The 18245-nt window shown below is 41.7% G+C and overlaps 1 protein-coding gene across 1 annotated transcript in view; it reads right to left on the bottom strand.

Moving 5' to 3' along the window:
- Positions 1–11294: 11294 nt before the first annotated feature.
- Positions 11295–18245, bottom strand: part of PGGT1B (protein geranylgeranyltransferase type I subunit beta) — a 37098-nt gene continuing 30147 nt past the window's right edge. The window contains 2 exon segments of the mRNA XM_054003297.1: positions 11295–15603; positions 15606–15740. Of these exon segments, the coding sequence (XP_053859272.1) occupies positions 15560–15603; positions 15606–15740 (179 nt within the window). The 3' untranslated portion in view covers positions 11295–15559.

Raw genomic sequence — 18245 nt, forward strand, 5'->3', positions numbered from 1 at the left:
ATTATATATATCAAATTACTCATTATTCAAATAGCTCATTTTTATGATACAGACAAGCTTCCAGTGCACTTCTTGGTTTTGTGCAAACAGCCCAGGAATAAACAATGGGCAGTGGCACAGGGGACAGTCAGATGCCATCACCCACACAGATGAGAAGTCCTCCATATATAATTGAACTCAGTGTGAGATATTTTGCTTCCTGGTTTGATTTCAGCTTACCAAATGACAGTCATGTAGGAAATTTTCACTAGTGTAATTTCTTTGTCTCAGTGTGGAGTGCTGGTAGAGAGCAGGGCTGGCTGAGGCTGGGACAAGGGGCTGCTTGAAGGAGTACCTTGCTTCTCCCAAGCTGCTTAAGTCCAGCAGCCATCTGCAGAAAAGCATGCTGGCAGTGGCCTCAGTGACAGCGGCACTCCTGCGTCAAGGAAGGTTGTACCACCGTATCAATGTGAATCTCCAAACAATAACCAGCACCAAGAGCAAACATACCTTTGACCCTACAGCTCCTTAATGACAGGCTGTGTGAAAAGCCAGGGAATTTATAACCCTTTGTGCTCCACAGCACAAGCTGTTTACTCCACTGGAACCTTTTCAGTGGAAGGGCACACCTGCACCTGAATCTCACTGCAGCTTTGTCATGTCTTGGTTAAGCAATCCCCAACAGCCACCAGCCAAAGTATGTGAGACAAGAGTTTCTTCCCGTGCATGGATCTGCTCCAAATCAGAGTTCTGTCTTGTGTTCTTTAGCCACAAACCACACCAGTATTGTGAACTACGTGCTCTGAATTTCTGGCTGCTGTCTCATGATGTTTTGATTTCAACTGTCAGATTTAGGTTGTGTGGGTTTTTTTCTCTATTGCTGCCAAACCTTGTAGGTTATGGCCAGTCTGGGCTGCAATTCAGGACTTAGGACAAAAAAAGGATAATTCTTTGTTCCACTTCCTTCACCTCCTCATGTCCCACTTCCATAAATTGATAAATGTAAATGTAAATGTAAAGAGATGTAAATGTAGCTCAAGTCATGAAATCAGCCAGGGTAAGAAGGATACAGGAGAAGATGGAAGAAGCTGATGGTTCTTTCATGATGTCTTCCTGGAGTGATTTTGTTTCAGGATTAGCTCTGTTAGCACTCCAGGTTCAGATGGCTGCCAGTGATAGTTAAGCATGAGGAAGCCACAAACCACTTTTGCATTGATTTCACAGCTTCAGCAGTGGCATCCTCTCAAGCAGCTCTAGCCAGGATGATCCTGGCCCCTGCATGACAGCGCTCTCTGCCATCAGCCCTGAAGAAAAGTGTTTTTCTGCAAGTCCAGCAAGCCTGAGCAGAGCCCTGTGGACGGTTCAGCGTCATTTACACAAGGTCTCTCTATATATCCAGACTAGCTAGGAATTTGGGACTATCCTCTGCAGAAGATATCAATTCCTGTAGCTGTTCCGAGGGCTCCTATTTATTTCTCCTTGGATAGCAGACAGTTTTTTCCAGCCTTTGCCTTGAGTGGCAGAAGGCTGACAGGGGAATGCACACTTGGAAGGCTGTAGACAGATGGGGAAGCTTCACGTTGCAGCTGGTGGCCCAGAGGCTTTCACCCCTCTTGGTAACTTATGGCTGTGTTTTACACAACCTTTACTGAGGTGGGCTGTATGTTGAAAATAGCTGGGGCCTCCTCACCTGTTCTACATAAATACAAGATATGAAATTGCTTTTCATAGTTTTTCTTCTTTTATTTTGTATTTTACATCAGTTCCTTTCTAAGGAACCAGGATGTCTGAAAATCAATTTAAACCTTCTGTTGTCATGAAATTATCTGAGTATGTCATATTATGTGAAAGTTAAACATACAGGATCATATTTTTTTCTGTTACTTAAACTTGAAACAGGTCTCAAAAAAAAATAAGGATACCAGTCAGATTACCAAATTATAAAAATTATTTGGTATCATTTTATATCAGTGGAAAAACTGGTCCTGTATTTCAATCCTGAAATGCCATACAGCGCAGGGTTCTGTTGTGGCATGTTGGTACACAAATTAAAATACAAAGGAAATTTGTGTTTCTTGACCTGTGAATTATGTTGATTCTCTCAGGACAATGACAACAGCTCTAGATTTTCTCTTTGATCTCCTTCTCTGTCTTAATTGACTTCTAAACTAAATCTGAGCAATGAAGCTTACTCAGATGCTTTTGTCTTTCTGTTCCCCTAGGACTGTGAGGTATTTTCCCATTTCCATTGCACAGGGAATCCAGTCAAGCACACACCTTCAGCACACATGTCTAGCACCATAATGAGGTTGGTCTTCTCCCACTGCACTCCTGTAAATACACTTGAACTTGTTGGCCATCATCACCTGAGGTAATCTACTTAAAGAGTGTTAGAAATAAGTTGCAGGTGGTGATATGGTTAAGGGCTAGCACAAATAATTCAGTATAGAGAAGAGAAAGAGCACTTCCATTTTATAGTATGTGGGGGACAAATTGATTTGTGTAGATGTACTTTCATCTCAGACAACTCCTATGTTACTGAACAATGGAGATGCAAGAGAGGTGATGTTAAAGATGGTAGAAAACTGTGCTAGAATTCAGCATGAAATGTTTCACTGCTTAATTCTTCATGTGAGTAAACATTTGAAATCATGGAAGAAACACCTCTGAAATGTGAGTGTGCATGGCTCTGGTAAAGACTGTGACCTGCTTTTATTCTCAGAACAGCCTTCAGAGGCCTGCATCAAGCTTGAGTAATATGAAAGAGAATCCATGTGAATCATTTATGTATTTTATATAAACTCCTTCCTTCTGCAGGGAGTGATGTAGATGTGAACTGTCACTGGCAGAAAAAAATTGCCATGAAACACATGAGACCTTATAATGGCTGGAAAAGTGTTGCAAGCAGGACAAATGAGACCAAACTGTTTCAAAGAACAGAGGACTTGCATGCAGACCTACAATAAACTCCATCTCTATAGTTTTTCTAGGCACCACAGGACATTTTTTTCTGCCATTTTTTTCCCCACCTGTGTTTCTCTGGGGGACAACAGAGAAACGAAAGTTTCCAAAGTCTCTTGACAAACAGTCAGAAAACTGTCTGCTTCTGCATCTCTTCCACATTTTAACTGATGTCATTTTCAAGAAGGCCAACTCCTGCACCTTCACCCTGACAACTATGTTAATCATCTCCACTCAAGATTCAAATTTAGCCTGGGATGCCCAGATCTCTCGCATGATGCAGCTGCCAAATCACATCTTCACTTTCTGCTGGAGAGTTTGATTTTTACTCTTTCAATGTCTCTAAAATTCCTTAGTGAGCTAATTTTTATCCCCGATCACCAGAGACTGAAACAGGGTTTTATTTATTTTCATATACTTTAATCTAATAGAAAACAGCAAAAACATGAAGGTCATTAAACACACAGGGCTTAATATGGCCAATAAACAGCAGGAGATACTGAAGCAGTGGCTAACGCAACATACTTGTTTGCTAGTGGCCAGAAGAAAGATTCTCACTCTGTCTGTACCTCTCGTTTCCCTTACTTCTGGCTGTAAGTCCTTGGCAAATGTAATAAAATTAAAAAGTGAATTCCAAATCCACAATGTATTGGAGCCAAATAATTTGTTCTACTGTGCTCAGACCTTTTTGACACTGGAGATACCTATCTCTAGGCTTTTTGTCTTGCTCACTTTAAAGAGCTCTGTTCAAGTTCCATTAATATATCCATTCAGTATTTTTGAGATACAAGCACACAAAATAAAGTACCGAGAGAAAACTGCATCTGCACTCTTTGAAGAATTATCTTTTTGTATGATTTCCTCCTAGCCTGTCCCATGTGACACTGGCAGAGTATCACATGCCCCTGGGAACAAGCTCATTTAAAAATATGGGTTAAGTATGTAGACCATTATTAACATTTAATGTATTGAGTATGTTATTAGATATTTATGAGGAATAAAGTACATAATTATGCATACCATGAATATATAATGTAATTGCCATTTTTTGTTGCAACTACTGTTAATCAAGTTTGACAATACAAAGAGAATTTGGGCTATCTAGAGTTTTAAGAAATATTAATTGAGCAAAACACAGCAAGCTTGAGTCTATTAATTTACTGATTCTATTCAGTTACTTAAAACAATGTGTCTAATGAAGAAATCAGAGACATGCAAATCAGAGAAAGATAAGGGAAAGATGATCTCTGCTGAGATCCGCATGCAAATGTTGTCATGTGTGTTTTAGTAATTTTGTCTGTTTTGCAAAAGGGGCAGGTCTGTAATTGTGAAAGCTCTGAGGAAAGAAGTATAGACATGAAAGCTTTTTAGGCTCAGCTGGCCTTCAGAGCCTATTACACCCTTCTACAAGGCCTGTCCAATTCATGCCTTCAAGGTTTAAGTGCATCAGCTGGGCTCCTATGTTTTTCTTTCAGCTTAACTATATCAGGATTAGGTTTGAATTAACTTTCCTTTTTCAAAATGGCATGCTGTGCTCCTACAATGAAATTCATCCCCTGCATTTACCCATGGGTTAATAAAGTCTTTAATCCCCTCTAAAGGTGGATTAAGCTCCCTGCAGATTGACTTTGCACAGAGTAGGGTGGATGCAGACCCTGCTGTGCCCAAGGGCTGACCCTCCCAGTGTCACACAGCACCAGAACGAGCCTGTCCCTTTATCTGTGTGCCCGCCAGGCATCTGAGGCTCTCCAGAACCTCCACACCAGTAACTCCATTTAACACCAGTATCCAGCTGGGATCAGCATTTCGGTATGCTGCTGGAGTAGCTGCCTGCAGGAGTACTCACTGCTGCCTCTGGGCAGGCAGTGCTGCACTGCTGAGAGCTCCTGTGCCTCCCTGCCTCTCTGAAGGATGACAAAGGCATTGGTGACCTGTCAAAGAACAAGTGGCTCAAACAAAGTTGGCTTATGTATATAAAGGGATGTGCATCACAGAGCAAATGGTCAGAAATGTCACTTGGAGGAGTTTGTCTGAAATCACTGCAAAGAAAATTGTTCCTTTTAGTGTTAATAAAAAGCCAAGGGTGGAGTAAAGTGACACTCCTGCTCCCTGGTCCCGTTGTGTGGAGTGTGGAAAGGATGTGGGGCATAAATTTGTTCCTGGCCAGCAGTATTTGGGGTCCAAACTCCCAAATCATGGCACCGCCTGGTGTCCCAGGTGTGCTGCTCTGCAGGGCAAACAAAGCATCATGAAGTGCAGAGCCAGGCACAGGCTGCAGAAGCAGAGCCAAGGCTCCAGGTGTTGTCCCACAACACAGCACAGTGAGCTGTTGCCAACCTTGTTGTGTGACCTTGGTCGCCTTCATCTCATGGGTCACAGGCAGAAGCACAGTCCCTCATGATGTGAGTCCCCGCCATGGGCTTACACGTACTTACACACTATTCTGGAGTTTCTAGGAAATGAAATCTCCCTGGATTCCCATGCAAATTACTTTTCATTCCTTTGACTTCTACAGACTGCTTGAAAAGTACAGCAGTTCTCATCAGGCCTCCCTGATGCAGCAGCCTAAATGAGCAGAGCCGACTTCCCTCCAGTTCCAACACACTAAATCCACAGATTTTTTCACCCTGCTGTGGAGAGAAAAGTCAAATGCATGTTAGTGTGCCAAGGGTGACCCCTCTCAGTGCTGTCCCCAAATAACTTGTCAGGCAAGGATTTCAAGGAGGTTAAAGATAGACAAACTTATACTAGTTTGGAATGTTGTATTATTTATTACAATTTTACTGCATTTATGTTGAACTGAGGTGTGTAAAATCTTTGCAAAATGGACATTTTAGCATGGTTTAATTTTTTTTTTTTTGCCATTACTTTAAAGTAAACAAGAATAATCTGTTCCTGAATGACAGCAGTAGATGAGCAGAAGTGTTTAGGCTAGAGCTGTCTCAACCCATAAGAAAAGGCACATCTAAGATCTTCACTTTCCAATGTTTCCAGAGCTCAAAACTTCATTGAAGTGACTGAGATCAGGGCGTTTACTTATTAAAAAAAAAAAAAAAAAAAAGTCTTGCTTTACATCCCTGTTGACCCCAAATCCAGCTAGCATCAAAAAGCACCAGAAAGCTCAGTTTGTTCTGACAGGACAAGTGGCCTGTGGGTAGCTGGAGTAGGCTGGGCAGCCAATACAGTAAGGGGAGGGGAGGGGGGTCCAGTCCAGTCTGGCTATCATATCAACACTTGCTGCAGAATTTAATTTCCTTTTATAGAAGGGAAACTGTGGGAACTGTTGCTCTCCACAGTCAGTGGAGCCTTTGGTTTAAAAAACTGCCCTCCCTGGGGAACACACACTACGTAACATCTCAAATGGCTGCGTGTTTGCTCAAGTTTCTGCTGTAGCCAAAAACAGTGTGCTTGTATTTGCTTTATGCAGGGACCTGTGAAGTCTGCCTTTTCTGTGGCTTCTGGACCATGACTTGGAGTCACAGGAGATGAGAAAGCCTGCAACAGTCCCAAGAGGTTACAGGTGGAGGGTAAGGGAAATGAAGTGTTAGGACCATCCAGGGGCAGAAGGAGAAATGTGCCAGGAGCATTCCTGCTGTTCTGCATGGGGCCTGTGGTGCAAAGCACAGGCTGAGATGCCTGGCCAGGTCTGTGCTGGTGGCCACTGAGCTCAGGAGCTGTAACAGGGCTGGGGAAAAGCTTTCTCACTGATAGCTGCCATTCCCAACTTGTGCTCAGAGCTGGCAATACCCCTCAGCAGGGAGGAGTATGCATCCTGGGCAGAGTAAATGTGTGCCTTTGGTGTTCCCGCATTCCTGTGTTTAATAAAACCTAGGATAAACCAGGGCTGGCAGAAGGGAAGGGGACAGGACTTGTCTTATGGCCAGGGAAGCTCACCTTGTTACCACATTTAACACCTTTTCTTCAGATGCCCACCATCACAGTCCTCACTTGTACCAGCAGCTCCTCATTCTGTAGAATGAAGTTGTTGGAGGCTGTAGTTTTATTACACTGAAAACAGATGTCAAGGAATAGAGCCATCAGAAAAAAATTGGTGATAGCAGCAGTTTGCATGGTGTGTACAGGAAGTTATCTATAGCAACTAGGAAGTCACAGAGGGCATGTTATCACTGCCCTGCAGAACTCATTCTGGCCACATACAGGGAGTTATATATAGAGCTGTATACAAAAATACAGAAGAGCCCTGTGCCTGTGCTGGAAAGCCTCATCAGGACTTCTCTTGAGCAGACTCCTGTCCTTGACCTCACCGGAGAACTGCATATTTCAGAGGACATTTTGGAAAGATGCTGGACAGCAAGTACCTCCCGAGGACAGCTGATCTGTGAAGTACAAGTGTACAGACCAGAGTGCATGTATGCCCAATCTAACAAAGATTTCTGATTTCCTTCTGAAGTATTTTTGTGCTATTTATAGAAACCTTCCCCCTATCATGCCTTCCCATCTATGTACCTCACAGATTGGCTCCACAATAAACTGTCCCACCAGAGCAAAACTCTCCATGGTTTAAGAATCCACAGGTTTAGGGTTCAGGGATGGTAAAAAAAAATTAAAGTGGAATCTAAAGAACTGCAAGAAATAGTCCACCAAAGTGTCCCAAGGCAGGATAAACTGTCCCTACACCATGCCCACCATCTTAGTCTAACCTGCTGTGAAGGAGCACCCTTGACAAATGCTCCCTGGGCAACAGGTTTACACAGATGATCCCTTTCCACATTATAGGGTCTGAATTCAAAGAAGGTTTTAATGATAAAATAAGCAGAATGGATGTTGAGACGAAGATGAAAATGCAATTTGGTCAAGTGAGCTTATTTTAGTAAGGTTTGACTGTAATTTAAAGAAGGTTGTTAAACAAAGACTTCTGGACAGCACAACAGCAAATAAATATAGCTCTGTGCTTAGGAAAACCTTTAAATTAAACAAAAGTAGCATGCAATTTCAACAGCAGTCTCACATATTTACCTTTCTAGGCAGCATAAGCACCTGTCCCACAAGTACGCACGAAGGGCAATAAACTACAGAAAATCTTGACTCATTTTCACTTCAAATTTTTCTTTTGCAGATTTCACATAGAAGGATAAGGTGGGATTCTCCCTCCCAGGGTGAGGTAGAGCCATTGTCTCATGTCTGGAGCAAGGGAATATGGGGAAAGTTCTGGATGGAAGCCCAGGTTGGATCTTGCAGAAATAGCCTCATGAAAGCCTCCATGCTCTCCCAGACTGAGCATCCAAAGCAGTTACTTCAGTGGTGCACAGGTGTATTGGGTTGGGCGTCTGGGCTGGGCACTAGATGCCTACCAAACCACTCTATCACTCTCCTTCCCAGCTGGACAGGAGAGAGAATAAAAGATTGAAAAGGACATACAGGTTCAGATAAGGCAGTGTACTAAAGCAAAAGTGAAAGTTTGCACATACACAAGCAGAGAAAAAAAAATAGGTTTATTCTCTACTTCCCATTGTTGGTGAGCAATGTTCAGCCACTTCCCAGGAATAAAGCTTCAGCACCTGGAGTAGTTGCTCCAGAAGGCAAACATTGTAAATAAAAAATGTCCCCTTTCCTCCTTCTTTCCTTAGCTTTTATATCTGAGCTGATGTCATATGCTAGGAAATATCCCTTGGGTCAGTTTGGGTCAGCTGGCCTGGTTGCTCCAGCCTACTGATGGGGCAGGCAAGAATGCTGGGGAGACAGTGCTGACGCTGTGCCAGCACTGCCTAGCAGCAACCAAAGCACCACTCTCTTATCAGCCCCTTTCCAGCTGCCAGTGCAAAGCACAGCACTGTAAGGGCTGCTAAGGGATCATGAATTCAGCCAGACTCAACACAACAGAGTAGGTCCTGGTCCTCTTACTAGGACTTGGTTATCATCACTGTTAGGAGTTAACATGGAAGCCACTTTCACAAGCAGGCTAAAATTGTCAAAACACAGCTGCTACATTCATATCTCCCTCACTGCATTTGTGAATTTAATATAAACAACTTACATGACAAGTTGAAAGCTCTTTCCTGAACATTTCTAATTCTCCAAGTGAGAGCATGCAGATTGTTTTCACACAGATATTCTCTTCCTTGATGAACTTTCCCCTTTTTACTGCAAGTCAGGACCATATTCTTCCTCAAAATCCTACTTGTTCTCCAGTGATAGGAGACTGTCTAGTCCCATTCCCAAGTACAGAGCCTGTATCTGCGGATAAACATTTTAAAGGATGTCAGTCTCACCTTAGTGGAAGGCAAGATCATGGAGCAAATCCTCCTAGAAATAATGGTAAGGCATGTGGAAAATAAGTAGGTGATTTATGACAGCCAGCATGCCTTCACTAAGGGCAAATAGTGCCTGACAATTTTTGTGGCCTTCTAAAATGGGCTTACACTGATGGATGTAGAAAGGACAACTGGCATCATGTATGTGGACTTGTGTAAAGCCTTTGACACTGTACTACATGACATCCTTGCTCTAAACTGGAGAGGGTGGACCACTCAGTGGATAAGGAATGGGCTGTATGGTCTCACTCAAAAGAGTTGCGGTCAACACTAAATTTCCAAGCAGAGACTAGTGATGAGCAACCTTTGGCAGGGCCTGGTGCTGGGACTGGCACTGTTCCACATCCCTGTGGGCAGCAGGGACAGTGGGACTGAGCGTACCCTCAGCAAGTGTGCCAATGACTCTGAGCTGCTTGGTGCTATCCACACACCAGAGGAAGAAATAGCATCCAGAGGGACCTGGCTTGAGAAGGGGGCTTGTGCAAACCTCATGGAGTTTGGTACAGCCAAGTGCAAGGTCCTGCAGACAGGAGTACAGACTGGGCAACAAATGGATTGAGAGCAGCTGTTCTGAGAAGAACTGGGGGGTGCTGGTGGGTGAGAGGCTGCACGTGACCCAGCCATGGGCACTCACAGCCAAGAAAGCCAAACGTGTCCTGGGCTGCATCCAAAGCAGTGTGGCCAGCAGGGGAGGGAGGGGATTCTGCCCCTCTGCTCTGCTCTGATGAGATCCTATTTGGAGTGCTGCATCCATCTCTGGGATCCTCAACATAAGAAGGACATGGACCTTTTGGAGTGCATCCAGAGGAGGCCATGAAGATGATCAGAGGGCTGGAACATCCCTCCTGTGAAGACAGGCTGAGAGGGGGCTGTTTGACCTGGGAAGGAGAAGGCTGTGGGGAAACCTACAGAACCTTCCAGTACCTGAAGGGACTCTACAAATAAGTTGGAGAGGGTCTTCTGTCCTAGGGTGACAGTATGGTGCTTGTATCCCAAATTGTGTGTTCTGTTTATGCCTGATATTATGTTCTGTGCCTTCAGAACTGACTCTGAAAGTGAAGGATTGTTTTGTCTTGTTATCAGCTGGCTCACCTCCCCCACCATGGTCTGTGTCTAGGAGAGGCTTGGCTGGCTTGCTTGCTTTTGCTTTTGCTTATTAGTTAGTTTAGCTAGGCAGTCCAATATTTACACTGGACTGTTTCTTTTTCCCTTCCCTTTCCCTTTCTTGAATATCATCTGAACCTGCTCTGGACCTGGACCTGGACCTGGACCTGGGAAACACCAAGAGCCTGCATTTTGTGACCTGCAGCAGCCATCCCCAGCGCCGGAGACTGATAGCTGGGCGACCACTCCCATGAGAGACTTTCTGAATTTGTCATCTCTTCAGAACAGTGAAAGAGTTTTGTCATCTGGTGTTGTTTTTTGTACTGGGGAGTGTTTTGCTTGTTAAATAAACAGTTTTTTTTCCACTTCTCTCTGAGGAAATTCTTCCCAAACCAGGTGGGGGGATGGGCCGTGGGGGGGTTTGCTTTCTGGGGGCTCCTTCCAGAGGTCTTCTCCCAAATTTGCCCTAATCTAGGACAGTCTTCTTACAAGGGCATGTAGTGACAGGACAAAGGGGAACGGATTAAAACTGAGAAAGTAGGTATTAGGAAAAAATTCTTCATTGTGAGGGTGGTGAGGCACTGGGAAAAGGTTTGCCCAAAGAAGCTGTGGATGCCCCATCCCTGGAAGTGTTCAAATTTAGTTTGGACTGGGCTTTGAGCAACCTGATCTGGTGGAAGGTCTCCCTGCCCTTGGCAGGGGAGTTGGAAGAGATGATTTTTAAGGTCCCTTCCAACCCAAACCATTCTATGATTCTATATTCTCACAATGTAGTTATCAAACAAAGCACTTTTCCAGTACCTCAAAAATAAAGCAGTAGTGACAGGGTTTGCTGCCTTTGATGGGTTCAGCTTGAAAACCTTTGGAGGCTGTCATTCTCTGTGCCCTTGGGAAGACAGGTTCTCACCCAGAATATGTAACTTGGAAAAAAACACGTGACAAGAGCTACAGGTAAAAAGAAATTACAGTTTTCCCTCATTTTCTCAACAGTTTGCTGATTTTTATTAAACTCAGAAACTAATCAGGCAAATAGAGACCAGGAACACAAAAGCTTAAAAATGGCAAACAGAAAGTGTAAATCTACAACACATTGTAATCACTCAGTGGAGTAATTTAATAACCATTTAGTATAAAGATGTTGAGACTATCTTCTTTTTCACCCACTGTCATCTGAAGTGAGGAAAACTTGTGGTCTTTTCTTGCAACAGCAAAAAAAGAGCTTTTCAGAACCACCACAGTATTTAACATCAACATGAACAGACCAGTGATCTCATTCAACTGATAAATTTTGGAGATCTCATATTTAGTTGCAGCAATACCATCTTCTTACTTAGGGTCTCTCTGCTTCTTATGCATGTCCTGACATCTCTTTGACCTCCACAGGGACACTGATAGCAAGTTTCTACAAAATGCCAGGAGACGGGCTGTCCATAAAAGGCTTTGACTTTGGAAATCACTGTTTCTTCCCTTTTATATTAGGCAAGCCCATACTAAATGGCTCACTGGGCTACAAAGTTGAAATGTATTTTTTAGGGAATACAACAGTTTCTACAGAATATTTAATTTCTATACTGTCATCCATGGAGAAAGCACATTTGATGCAGCTTCTTCAGCTCTTCTCTGGTTGTCTTTTACCTTGGGCAATAGAGCATAGAGCAAGGTACTCTTAATATGTGCTTCAGCATATGCATTTCAGGTATTTCTGCAATACCCAATTCACTTGCTAGTTTTTCTCAGTGATGATGATTGTTCCATTTAGAAAAAAAAAACAGTTCTCAATACGAAAATTCATAAACACAAACATGCTTGGAAGCAGCCTTCCAAAATGGTGTTACCATATCTGTCAGCAGATGCATACCAATCAAGTGGGCCTGAAAGTCCTAATGACAACGTTTAAATCCCCAGTCCTCAGATTCTATGGAAAAGATACATATGACTTCCTTTGTTCAACATACCATTTTAAAGCTGTTTTTCTGGAAGAGAAATTTGGGCCACACATAGAGTTCAGGAGTGTTTCAGATAGGATAGAGCCACTCACATTTGTCAGCCTAATAGCCAAGAGATTTTACATCCTCAAGCACATGGTAAAGCCATTCAATGCATGAATTTCTTATGTAGGTTCAGTCTCAGCAATGTAAAGCTGTGATTAACACAAAATTATTAGAGGTAGGTAATAATCACATGGTTTGTTTTTTCTAGCTACATTTAAACTTCACAGTTCACATTTAAGTTTTAGCTCTATTTTGATGTATCCCCTTTAAAAGTGATTTTAGTTATGGACTTATGTGAAACTCTTGTCCACTGATTTTTCATTTAACATTTTTCTAGTCAGAAGACACAATAAACCTCAAAAATCAAGAGAGACAATTCAATACAGTCAGAATCCAGATGTCTGCTACACAGGAACATTCAATGTTCATCATTTTTAATGTTTGCCTGACATCAATTGAGACATTCAGAATGGCAAATAATGTACTCAGAGTTGGTTATTAGTACAGCTTTTTGTCAACCTAAAAAAGATTAAATATTTCAAAAGAATTAAAATAATTAGATACTCTGTGTGAGAAGAAAGCATGCTGCTTTCATCAAACTTTGGGTTACTGAGAAACAAATGTCTTGTGCAACCTTTAGGAAAGGCTAGCTCTGCAGTCAACATGCAGCCTGAAAAGTTGTTGTAGAATAACTGGGGGCCAAGGAGATAAGAAATGTAAAATCCATATAAAGAACCCAGAGTAGCTTACAGAAAGCATAGCAAGAAATGTTACCTGTTTTTTGAAACAGAAAACAGTTAAATTACTTGCCATGAGAATTTTTCTTGTTCACATTGTATGATTTTTCACTGTTACCCCCATATTTTCTGCTGAAGGACCCCAATGTCCCTCACAGATGAGAATGTGGTCATATAGAACAACTCAGGAACCATAGTTCAGGATTTTGCAAGTATGGATCTGCCTCACGATAATCAAATACATAATTTTTCACTAAGCTAAGTAAGAACAAATATTTAGACTGTTTCCCAGCAGAGACTAAGAACACTTTATTCAACTCTTCTGAAATTCAAAGCTACTCCCTTTACCAGGGTATGTAGTAAATGCTAAAAAACTCAAAGATGGTTCAGCAGCAAGACAGAGAAGCAGTGGGGGGAATGGATAGCTACAATTACATCTCATTTTCATTTTAAATTACACTGTGTTCCAGAAACCCATCTTATCCTACCATGAAGTCAACTTGTCATCACCATCTGATATAAAGACAAGAAAATACTATGCTTTTTTGATCAATTTTTACTTCAAGATTTTTGTTGTTTGGTTTTAAATGGGTTTTCATTTAGGTAGACCCCCATGACCTAAGAGACTTCTGCTCAGGGAAGCTACTTCAGCCTTTGCTGACCAACATCCCATTAAGCCTATCCAGGAAAATGGGATTCTCACAGGAACTCCTGTAATGAGCCCCCTGCCTGGGAGATCCTCTCTTTTAGGTATCTTGCTAGTTATTTTTACTTCTGGTTGCATTTCTGGTCATCTCAGCATGTGGGCAATAAAACTAATTACCAAGCTCTATCTTCGCCCCTTAACTCCTTCATATTCTTTGAGTCAGTACCTTTCTTTTGCTCCCTAATCTTACCCTAGGCAGCCCAAATCATTTCCACCAGTTTGGTTCCATTACTACTCCGCATTCTTTGCTACTGCCTCCAGCCTCAGTATCTCCCAGTTTCATTTTTCTTACTCTGCAACAGTCCTATTCAAGCACCTCATTCCCCCTCTCTAGTACTAGCCTCACAGTTCTCTTGGTTCCACCCCTCCGGCCTTCCCAGTTTTTACAACTATTGAGTCTCTCCTCCTCCAAGTAAAGTGTCTACTGGGATATGTCTAGATCACACACACCTTACCCCACTCCTCCTCTTCTTTTCCAAGCAGATCACTATCACTAATTATGCTCCCAATGCTGCCATGAAAATTAATCTGCTAGACAAATAAAACCTATCTATTTAAGTAGGAAGGCTGCTACAGGTTTGGACAATGTGATTGTTCTGGTAGCCTAAAGATACCTATTGGACCTCTCTGACATGTGTGCTAGGGGTACAACTACCCTTTTCACTTGCCCTGCATTGCAAAACAGGAATCATGTTTATCCCCAAAGCTCTTTTTGCTGGCCAAAAAGATCTACATCCTGTTTCTTTGGGCTCAGCAGTGGCAAATGGTGCACCTAATTTGTTTTAGGAAGTCTTCAGTTGTCTTTGGAACCTTTAGAAAAAAAAAAAGTGCTGTTAATGACTGGCATTAAGTAGAAAGACGTTGTGGTGTCTACTGAATGCACACACTGCCCTGCCACAAATAACCAGCTGCAAAATTACTTGCTTCAACTCTGAACAGCACTTCAAGCATACAAAATAAGGCACTAGTAAAGCATTAAAGAAGCTGAGAATGTCCATCATTACTCTAATTTGAACAACTTCAATGTATTGCAAAGGTTTGTCTTTGGAAGCAGGTTCTAATGCTACTCTTGCATACAGGTATGCCTCCAAATATCTGGGCTGAATATCTCTTATTGATGCACATCAATATGCCACATTCTTAGTGAACTTTACATGAAGAAACTATTTCAGATGAAAATTCTTTGTCTGTCTAATAATCCACTGCATCTGTGTAAAACCTACTCAGAAGAATTATAAGATCCATTTAGTAAGGCCACACAACCTTAAAAGTCCAGTATATTGAATAAAATAATTTTATTTGTATTTAATTAATTTGTTTGTGAAAAACAAAGTTTATGGAATCTGAAAGTTGATGATAATAAGTAATTTTTCACTGAGACTTAATATGAGAGATTCTCTACCCAAAAATGTCAAACAGTAAGATTATAAAGAACTTCAGTGTTCTGTGCTATACTGTATGATATGTAAACAATTTTGAAAATACTTCCCCATTATATATTTTGACACAGTATGCACAAATTTAAAAAAATAAAATCAAAATGAAGTTTAAATGCCTCAAGGGATTTCTTAGAAGTAAAGCCATCTGAAAAGCCATTTACAGTCTGCGGTGACAAACTTCTATATAATCAAAATATTCCCCATTTCACATTGCAGAATAACCTGCTGAAGGCAACTCCCTATCAAAGTGATGCCAGCAAGACAGATCTGATTGTATGACTCCAGCACTTAAAAGAGCACATTGGTTATACATGGCTTTTAACCCTGGGCTACAATTACGCTACCAGAACTAAATTCAAGTCTAAATCAGTCATGTAGAGAGGTGTGTATCATCTGAATGCTGTTTAAAGTCCGTGTTTTCCAGATCTGATGAAGGTGGTGAAGACGCTCTGATGCTCTTGTGCTTACATTTAGGGCGGGATGAACTTTGCAAATACCAGATTCTCCAATTAATGACAAACCACAGATCCCAAAGTAGGCATGTAAAGCATCTGAAAGAAAGACAGAAAATGAAAAAAAAAAAATTCAAGCTGTAACATCCAATATTCAGCCTATATTCAGCCCATATTCAAACACCTCCTAGTAATTACAACCAAGAAAAACAAATAATCAGATGCTGTATTTTAAACTTGAGTTTTGATGGAAGGAAAACATTTCTGCCCAAAGCTACCAGCATGAACTGAAGTCCAAATTTCTTTTATAACAACTTGTGCACTACTTCATTTTTTTCTGGGTGCCACAGCCAAAAAGCAAAAGGATTTAAGTATCTGAAAATAACCAGTCCAGGAAGCAATTTTCTTTTTCTTGCAAGCATTTTTTAGCTGGTTACTTTATGAGCAGCAAACTACTGAAACAACAAAATTAGTGCAAATAGCTACCAACAGCAAGACTTAAAGAGAAATTGAAGAAGGCATTACTTTTCCTAGGTTCCCATTTTCCTGAGAAATTATTCTAAGGATAGGAATTAATGCAGCTTGATCAAGAGATGACTGCCACCAAAATGGGATACTCTTACTCTCCTGTTCCATGCTGCTCCTGATGTCCACCTTACACCAGGGCTGCAGCTCGCTGAGTCTGCCTCCTCTGGGTAGCAGCAAGCTATCAGATTGGATTACCTGCCCAGGACATCACAGGTGAAAGATCGAAAGACAATGGGAATTTCATGTGCCCCTTGAAAAAGCTCAACATGTAGCCCTCAGTGTAGGTGTCAATAATTTAGTATCTCACTAAAATGATCACAGAATCATTTAGGCTGGAAAAGACCTCTAAGATCAGAGTCCAATCCTTAACCTAACATTGCCAAGACTAAACCCTGCCCCGAAGTGTCATATTGTATCTCCAGGGATGGTGACTCAAACATTGCCTCGAGTAGCCTGTTCCAATGTTTTACAACCCTCCCGGTGAAGAAATGTTTCTTACTATCCACTACATGTTTCCTACTACACTACATCTCCTCTAGTGTAACCTGAGGCTGTTTCTTCTTGTCCTATCAGTTCTGTGTAAAATAATGCTAATGGCCTCTCCACAACCAACAATATTTTGATGTCTGTTAGCATGGGAACACAGCAAGACTACAAAATAATATTTTCCTGAATAATCAGCTGGAAAGAGTTACTTGTTAACATTGCAAGTCCACAAAACACATAGATTATCACCAGCAGTTGACTGTCTTTTGGAATTTCTTCTAGTCTTCTTAAAAACACTATTGCACAGCAAAGACAGCTTGAGTCCCCATATTTAAACAGAGCTTTTATAAAGTAGCAGCCACAAAAGTTAAAATTGAATTTGGATTAAGTCTTAGGAAGAATCTTTATAGTGTCAACATGACCGAAAGACAGCTTGCCTTTCAAATATGAGATTGAGCTTGCAGGAAGCTCAGTTGTATATCTATAACAATGAAAACACAGAATCAATCTTTGCAATGTTGCATTTATAGTCCTTCTTTGTATCAGAACTGCAGTAACTTTTTACTTTTTCCTTCAAAACATGACTGCAGACTTTTGCCACCTGAGGAAAAAAATGCTACAGTAAGTCTGGAAAATACACAAACATGCACATACACAGCAAAGAAAAACAATTATTATTTGTCTTCCTTTTTTTAAATCTTACCTCTAACTATACAACTATACTAAAAGACAGAATCATAGAATCATAAAATAGCCTGAGTTGGAAGGACCCCACAAAGGTAATTGAAGTCTGACTGCTGGCTCTGCATAAGACACCCCAAGAGTTACACCACATGCCTGAGAGCATTGTCCAAAAATTTCTTGAACTCTCTCAGGCTCGTGCTATGACTTCTTTCCAGGAAAAGCCTGTTCCAGTGCCCTCTGGGCGAAGAACTTTTTCCTAATATCCAAACTAAACCTCCTCTAATGCAACTTCAGGCCACTCCCTCATGTCCTGTCACCAGAGAGGAAAGATCAGTGCCTGCCTCTCCTCTTCCCCTCAGGAGGAAGTTGTAACTGCAGTGAGGTCTCCTCTCAGTCTCCTTCAGCCTGAACAGACCAAGTGACCTCAGCCACTCCTCACACGGCTTCCCCCCAAGGCCCTTCACCATCCTCATGGCCCTCCTCTGGACACTCTCTAACAGCTCAATGTCTTTTTGGTGTTGTGGTGCCCAGAACTGCCCCCAGCACTCGAGGTGCCATATACTGGACAGTTTGTCCAGAAGGATCTTGGAAGGGACAGTATTGAAAGCCTTAGATTACATCAACTGGCTTCCCTTGGTCAGGTAGGGGGACAACCTTGTCATAAAAGGAAGTTAAGTTTAAGACAGGTTAACACATGATGGGTATTTGAAACAGACTCTTCTAATCTCTGACTCACGAGGTATATGTTTCATTAAGATAAACCAAAACACTCCCTCCAAATGATACTGTTAAATATATATGATGAGGAGGAAATACATCTAAATTCCTCAGAGATCCTAAACTGGTTTTCAGGGAAGAGACAGAAGCAAATCTATCAAAAGCACTGTATTTTCAGTGTGGGTTCAC

The sequence above is a fragment of the Vidua macroura genome, chromosome Z (assembly GCF_024509145.1).
Source record: "Vidua macroura isolate BioBank_ID:100142 chromosome Z, ASM2450914v1, whole genome shotgun sequence".
In the NCBI taxonomy this organism is placed as follows: domain Eukaryota; kingdom Metazoa; phylum Chordata; class Aves; order Passeriformes; family Viduidae; genus Vidua; species Vidua macroura.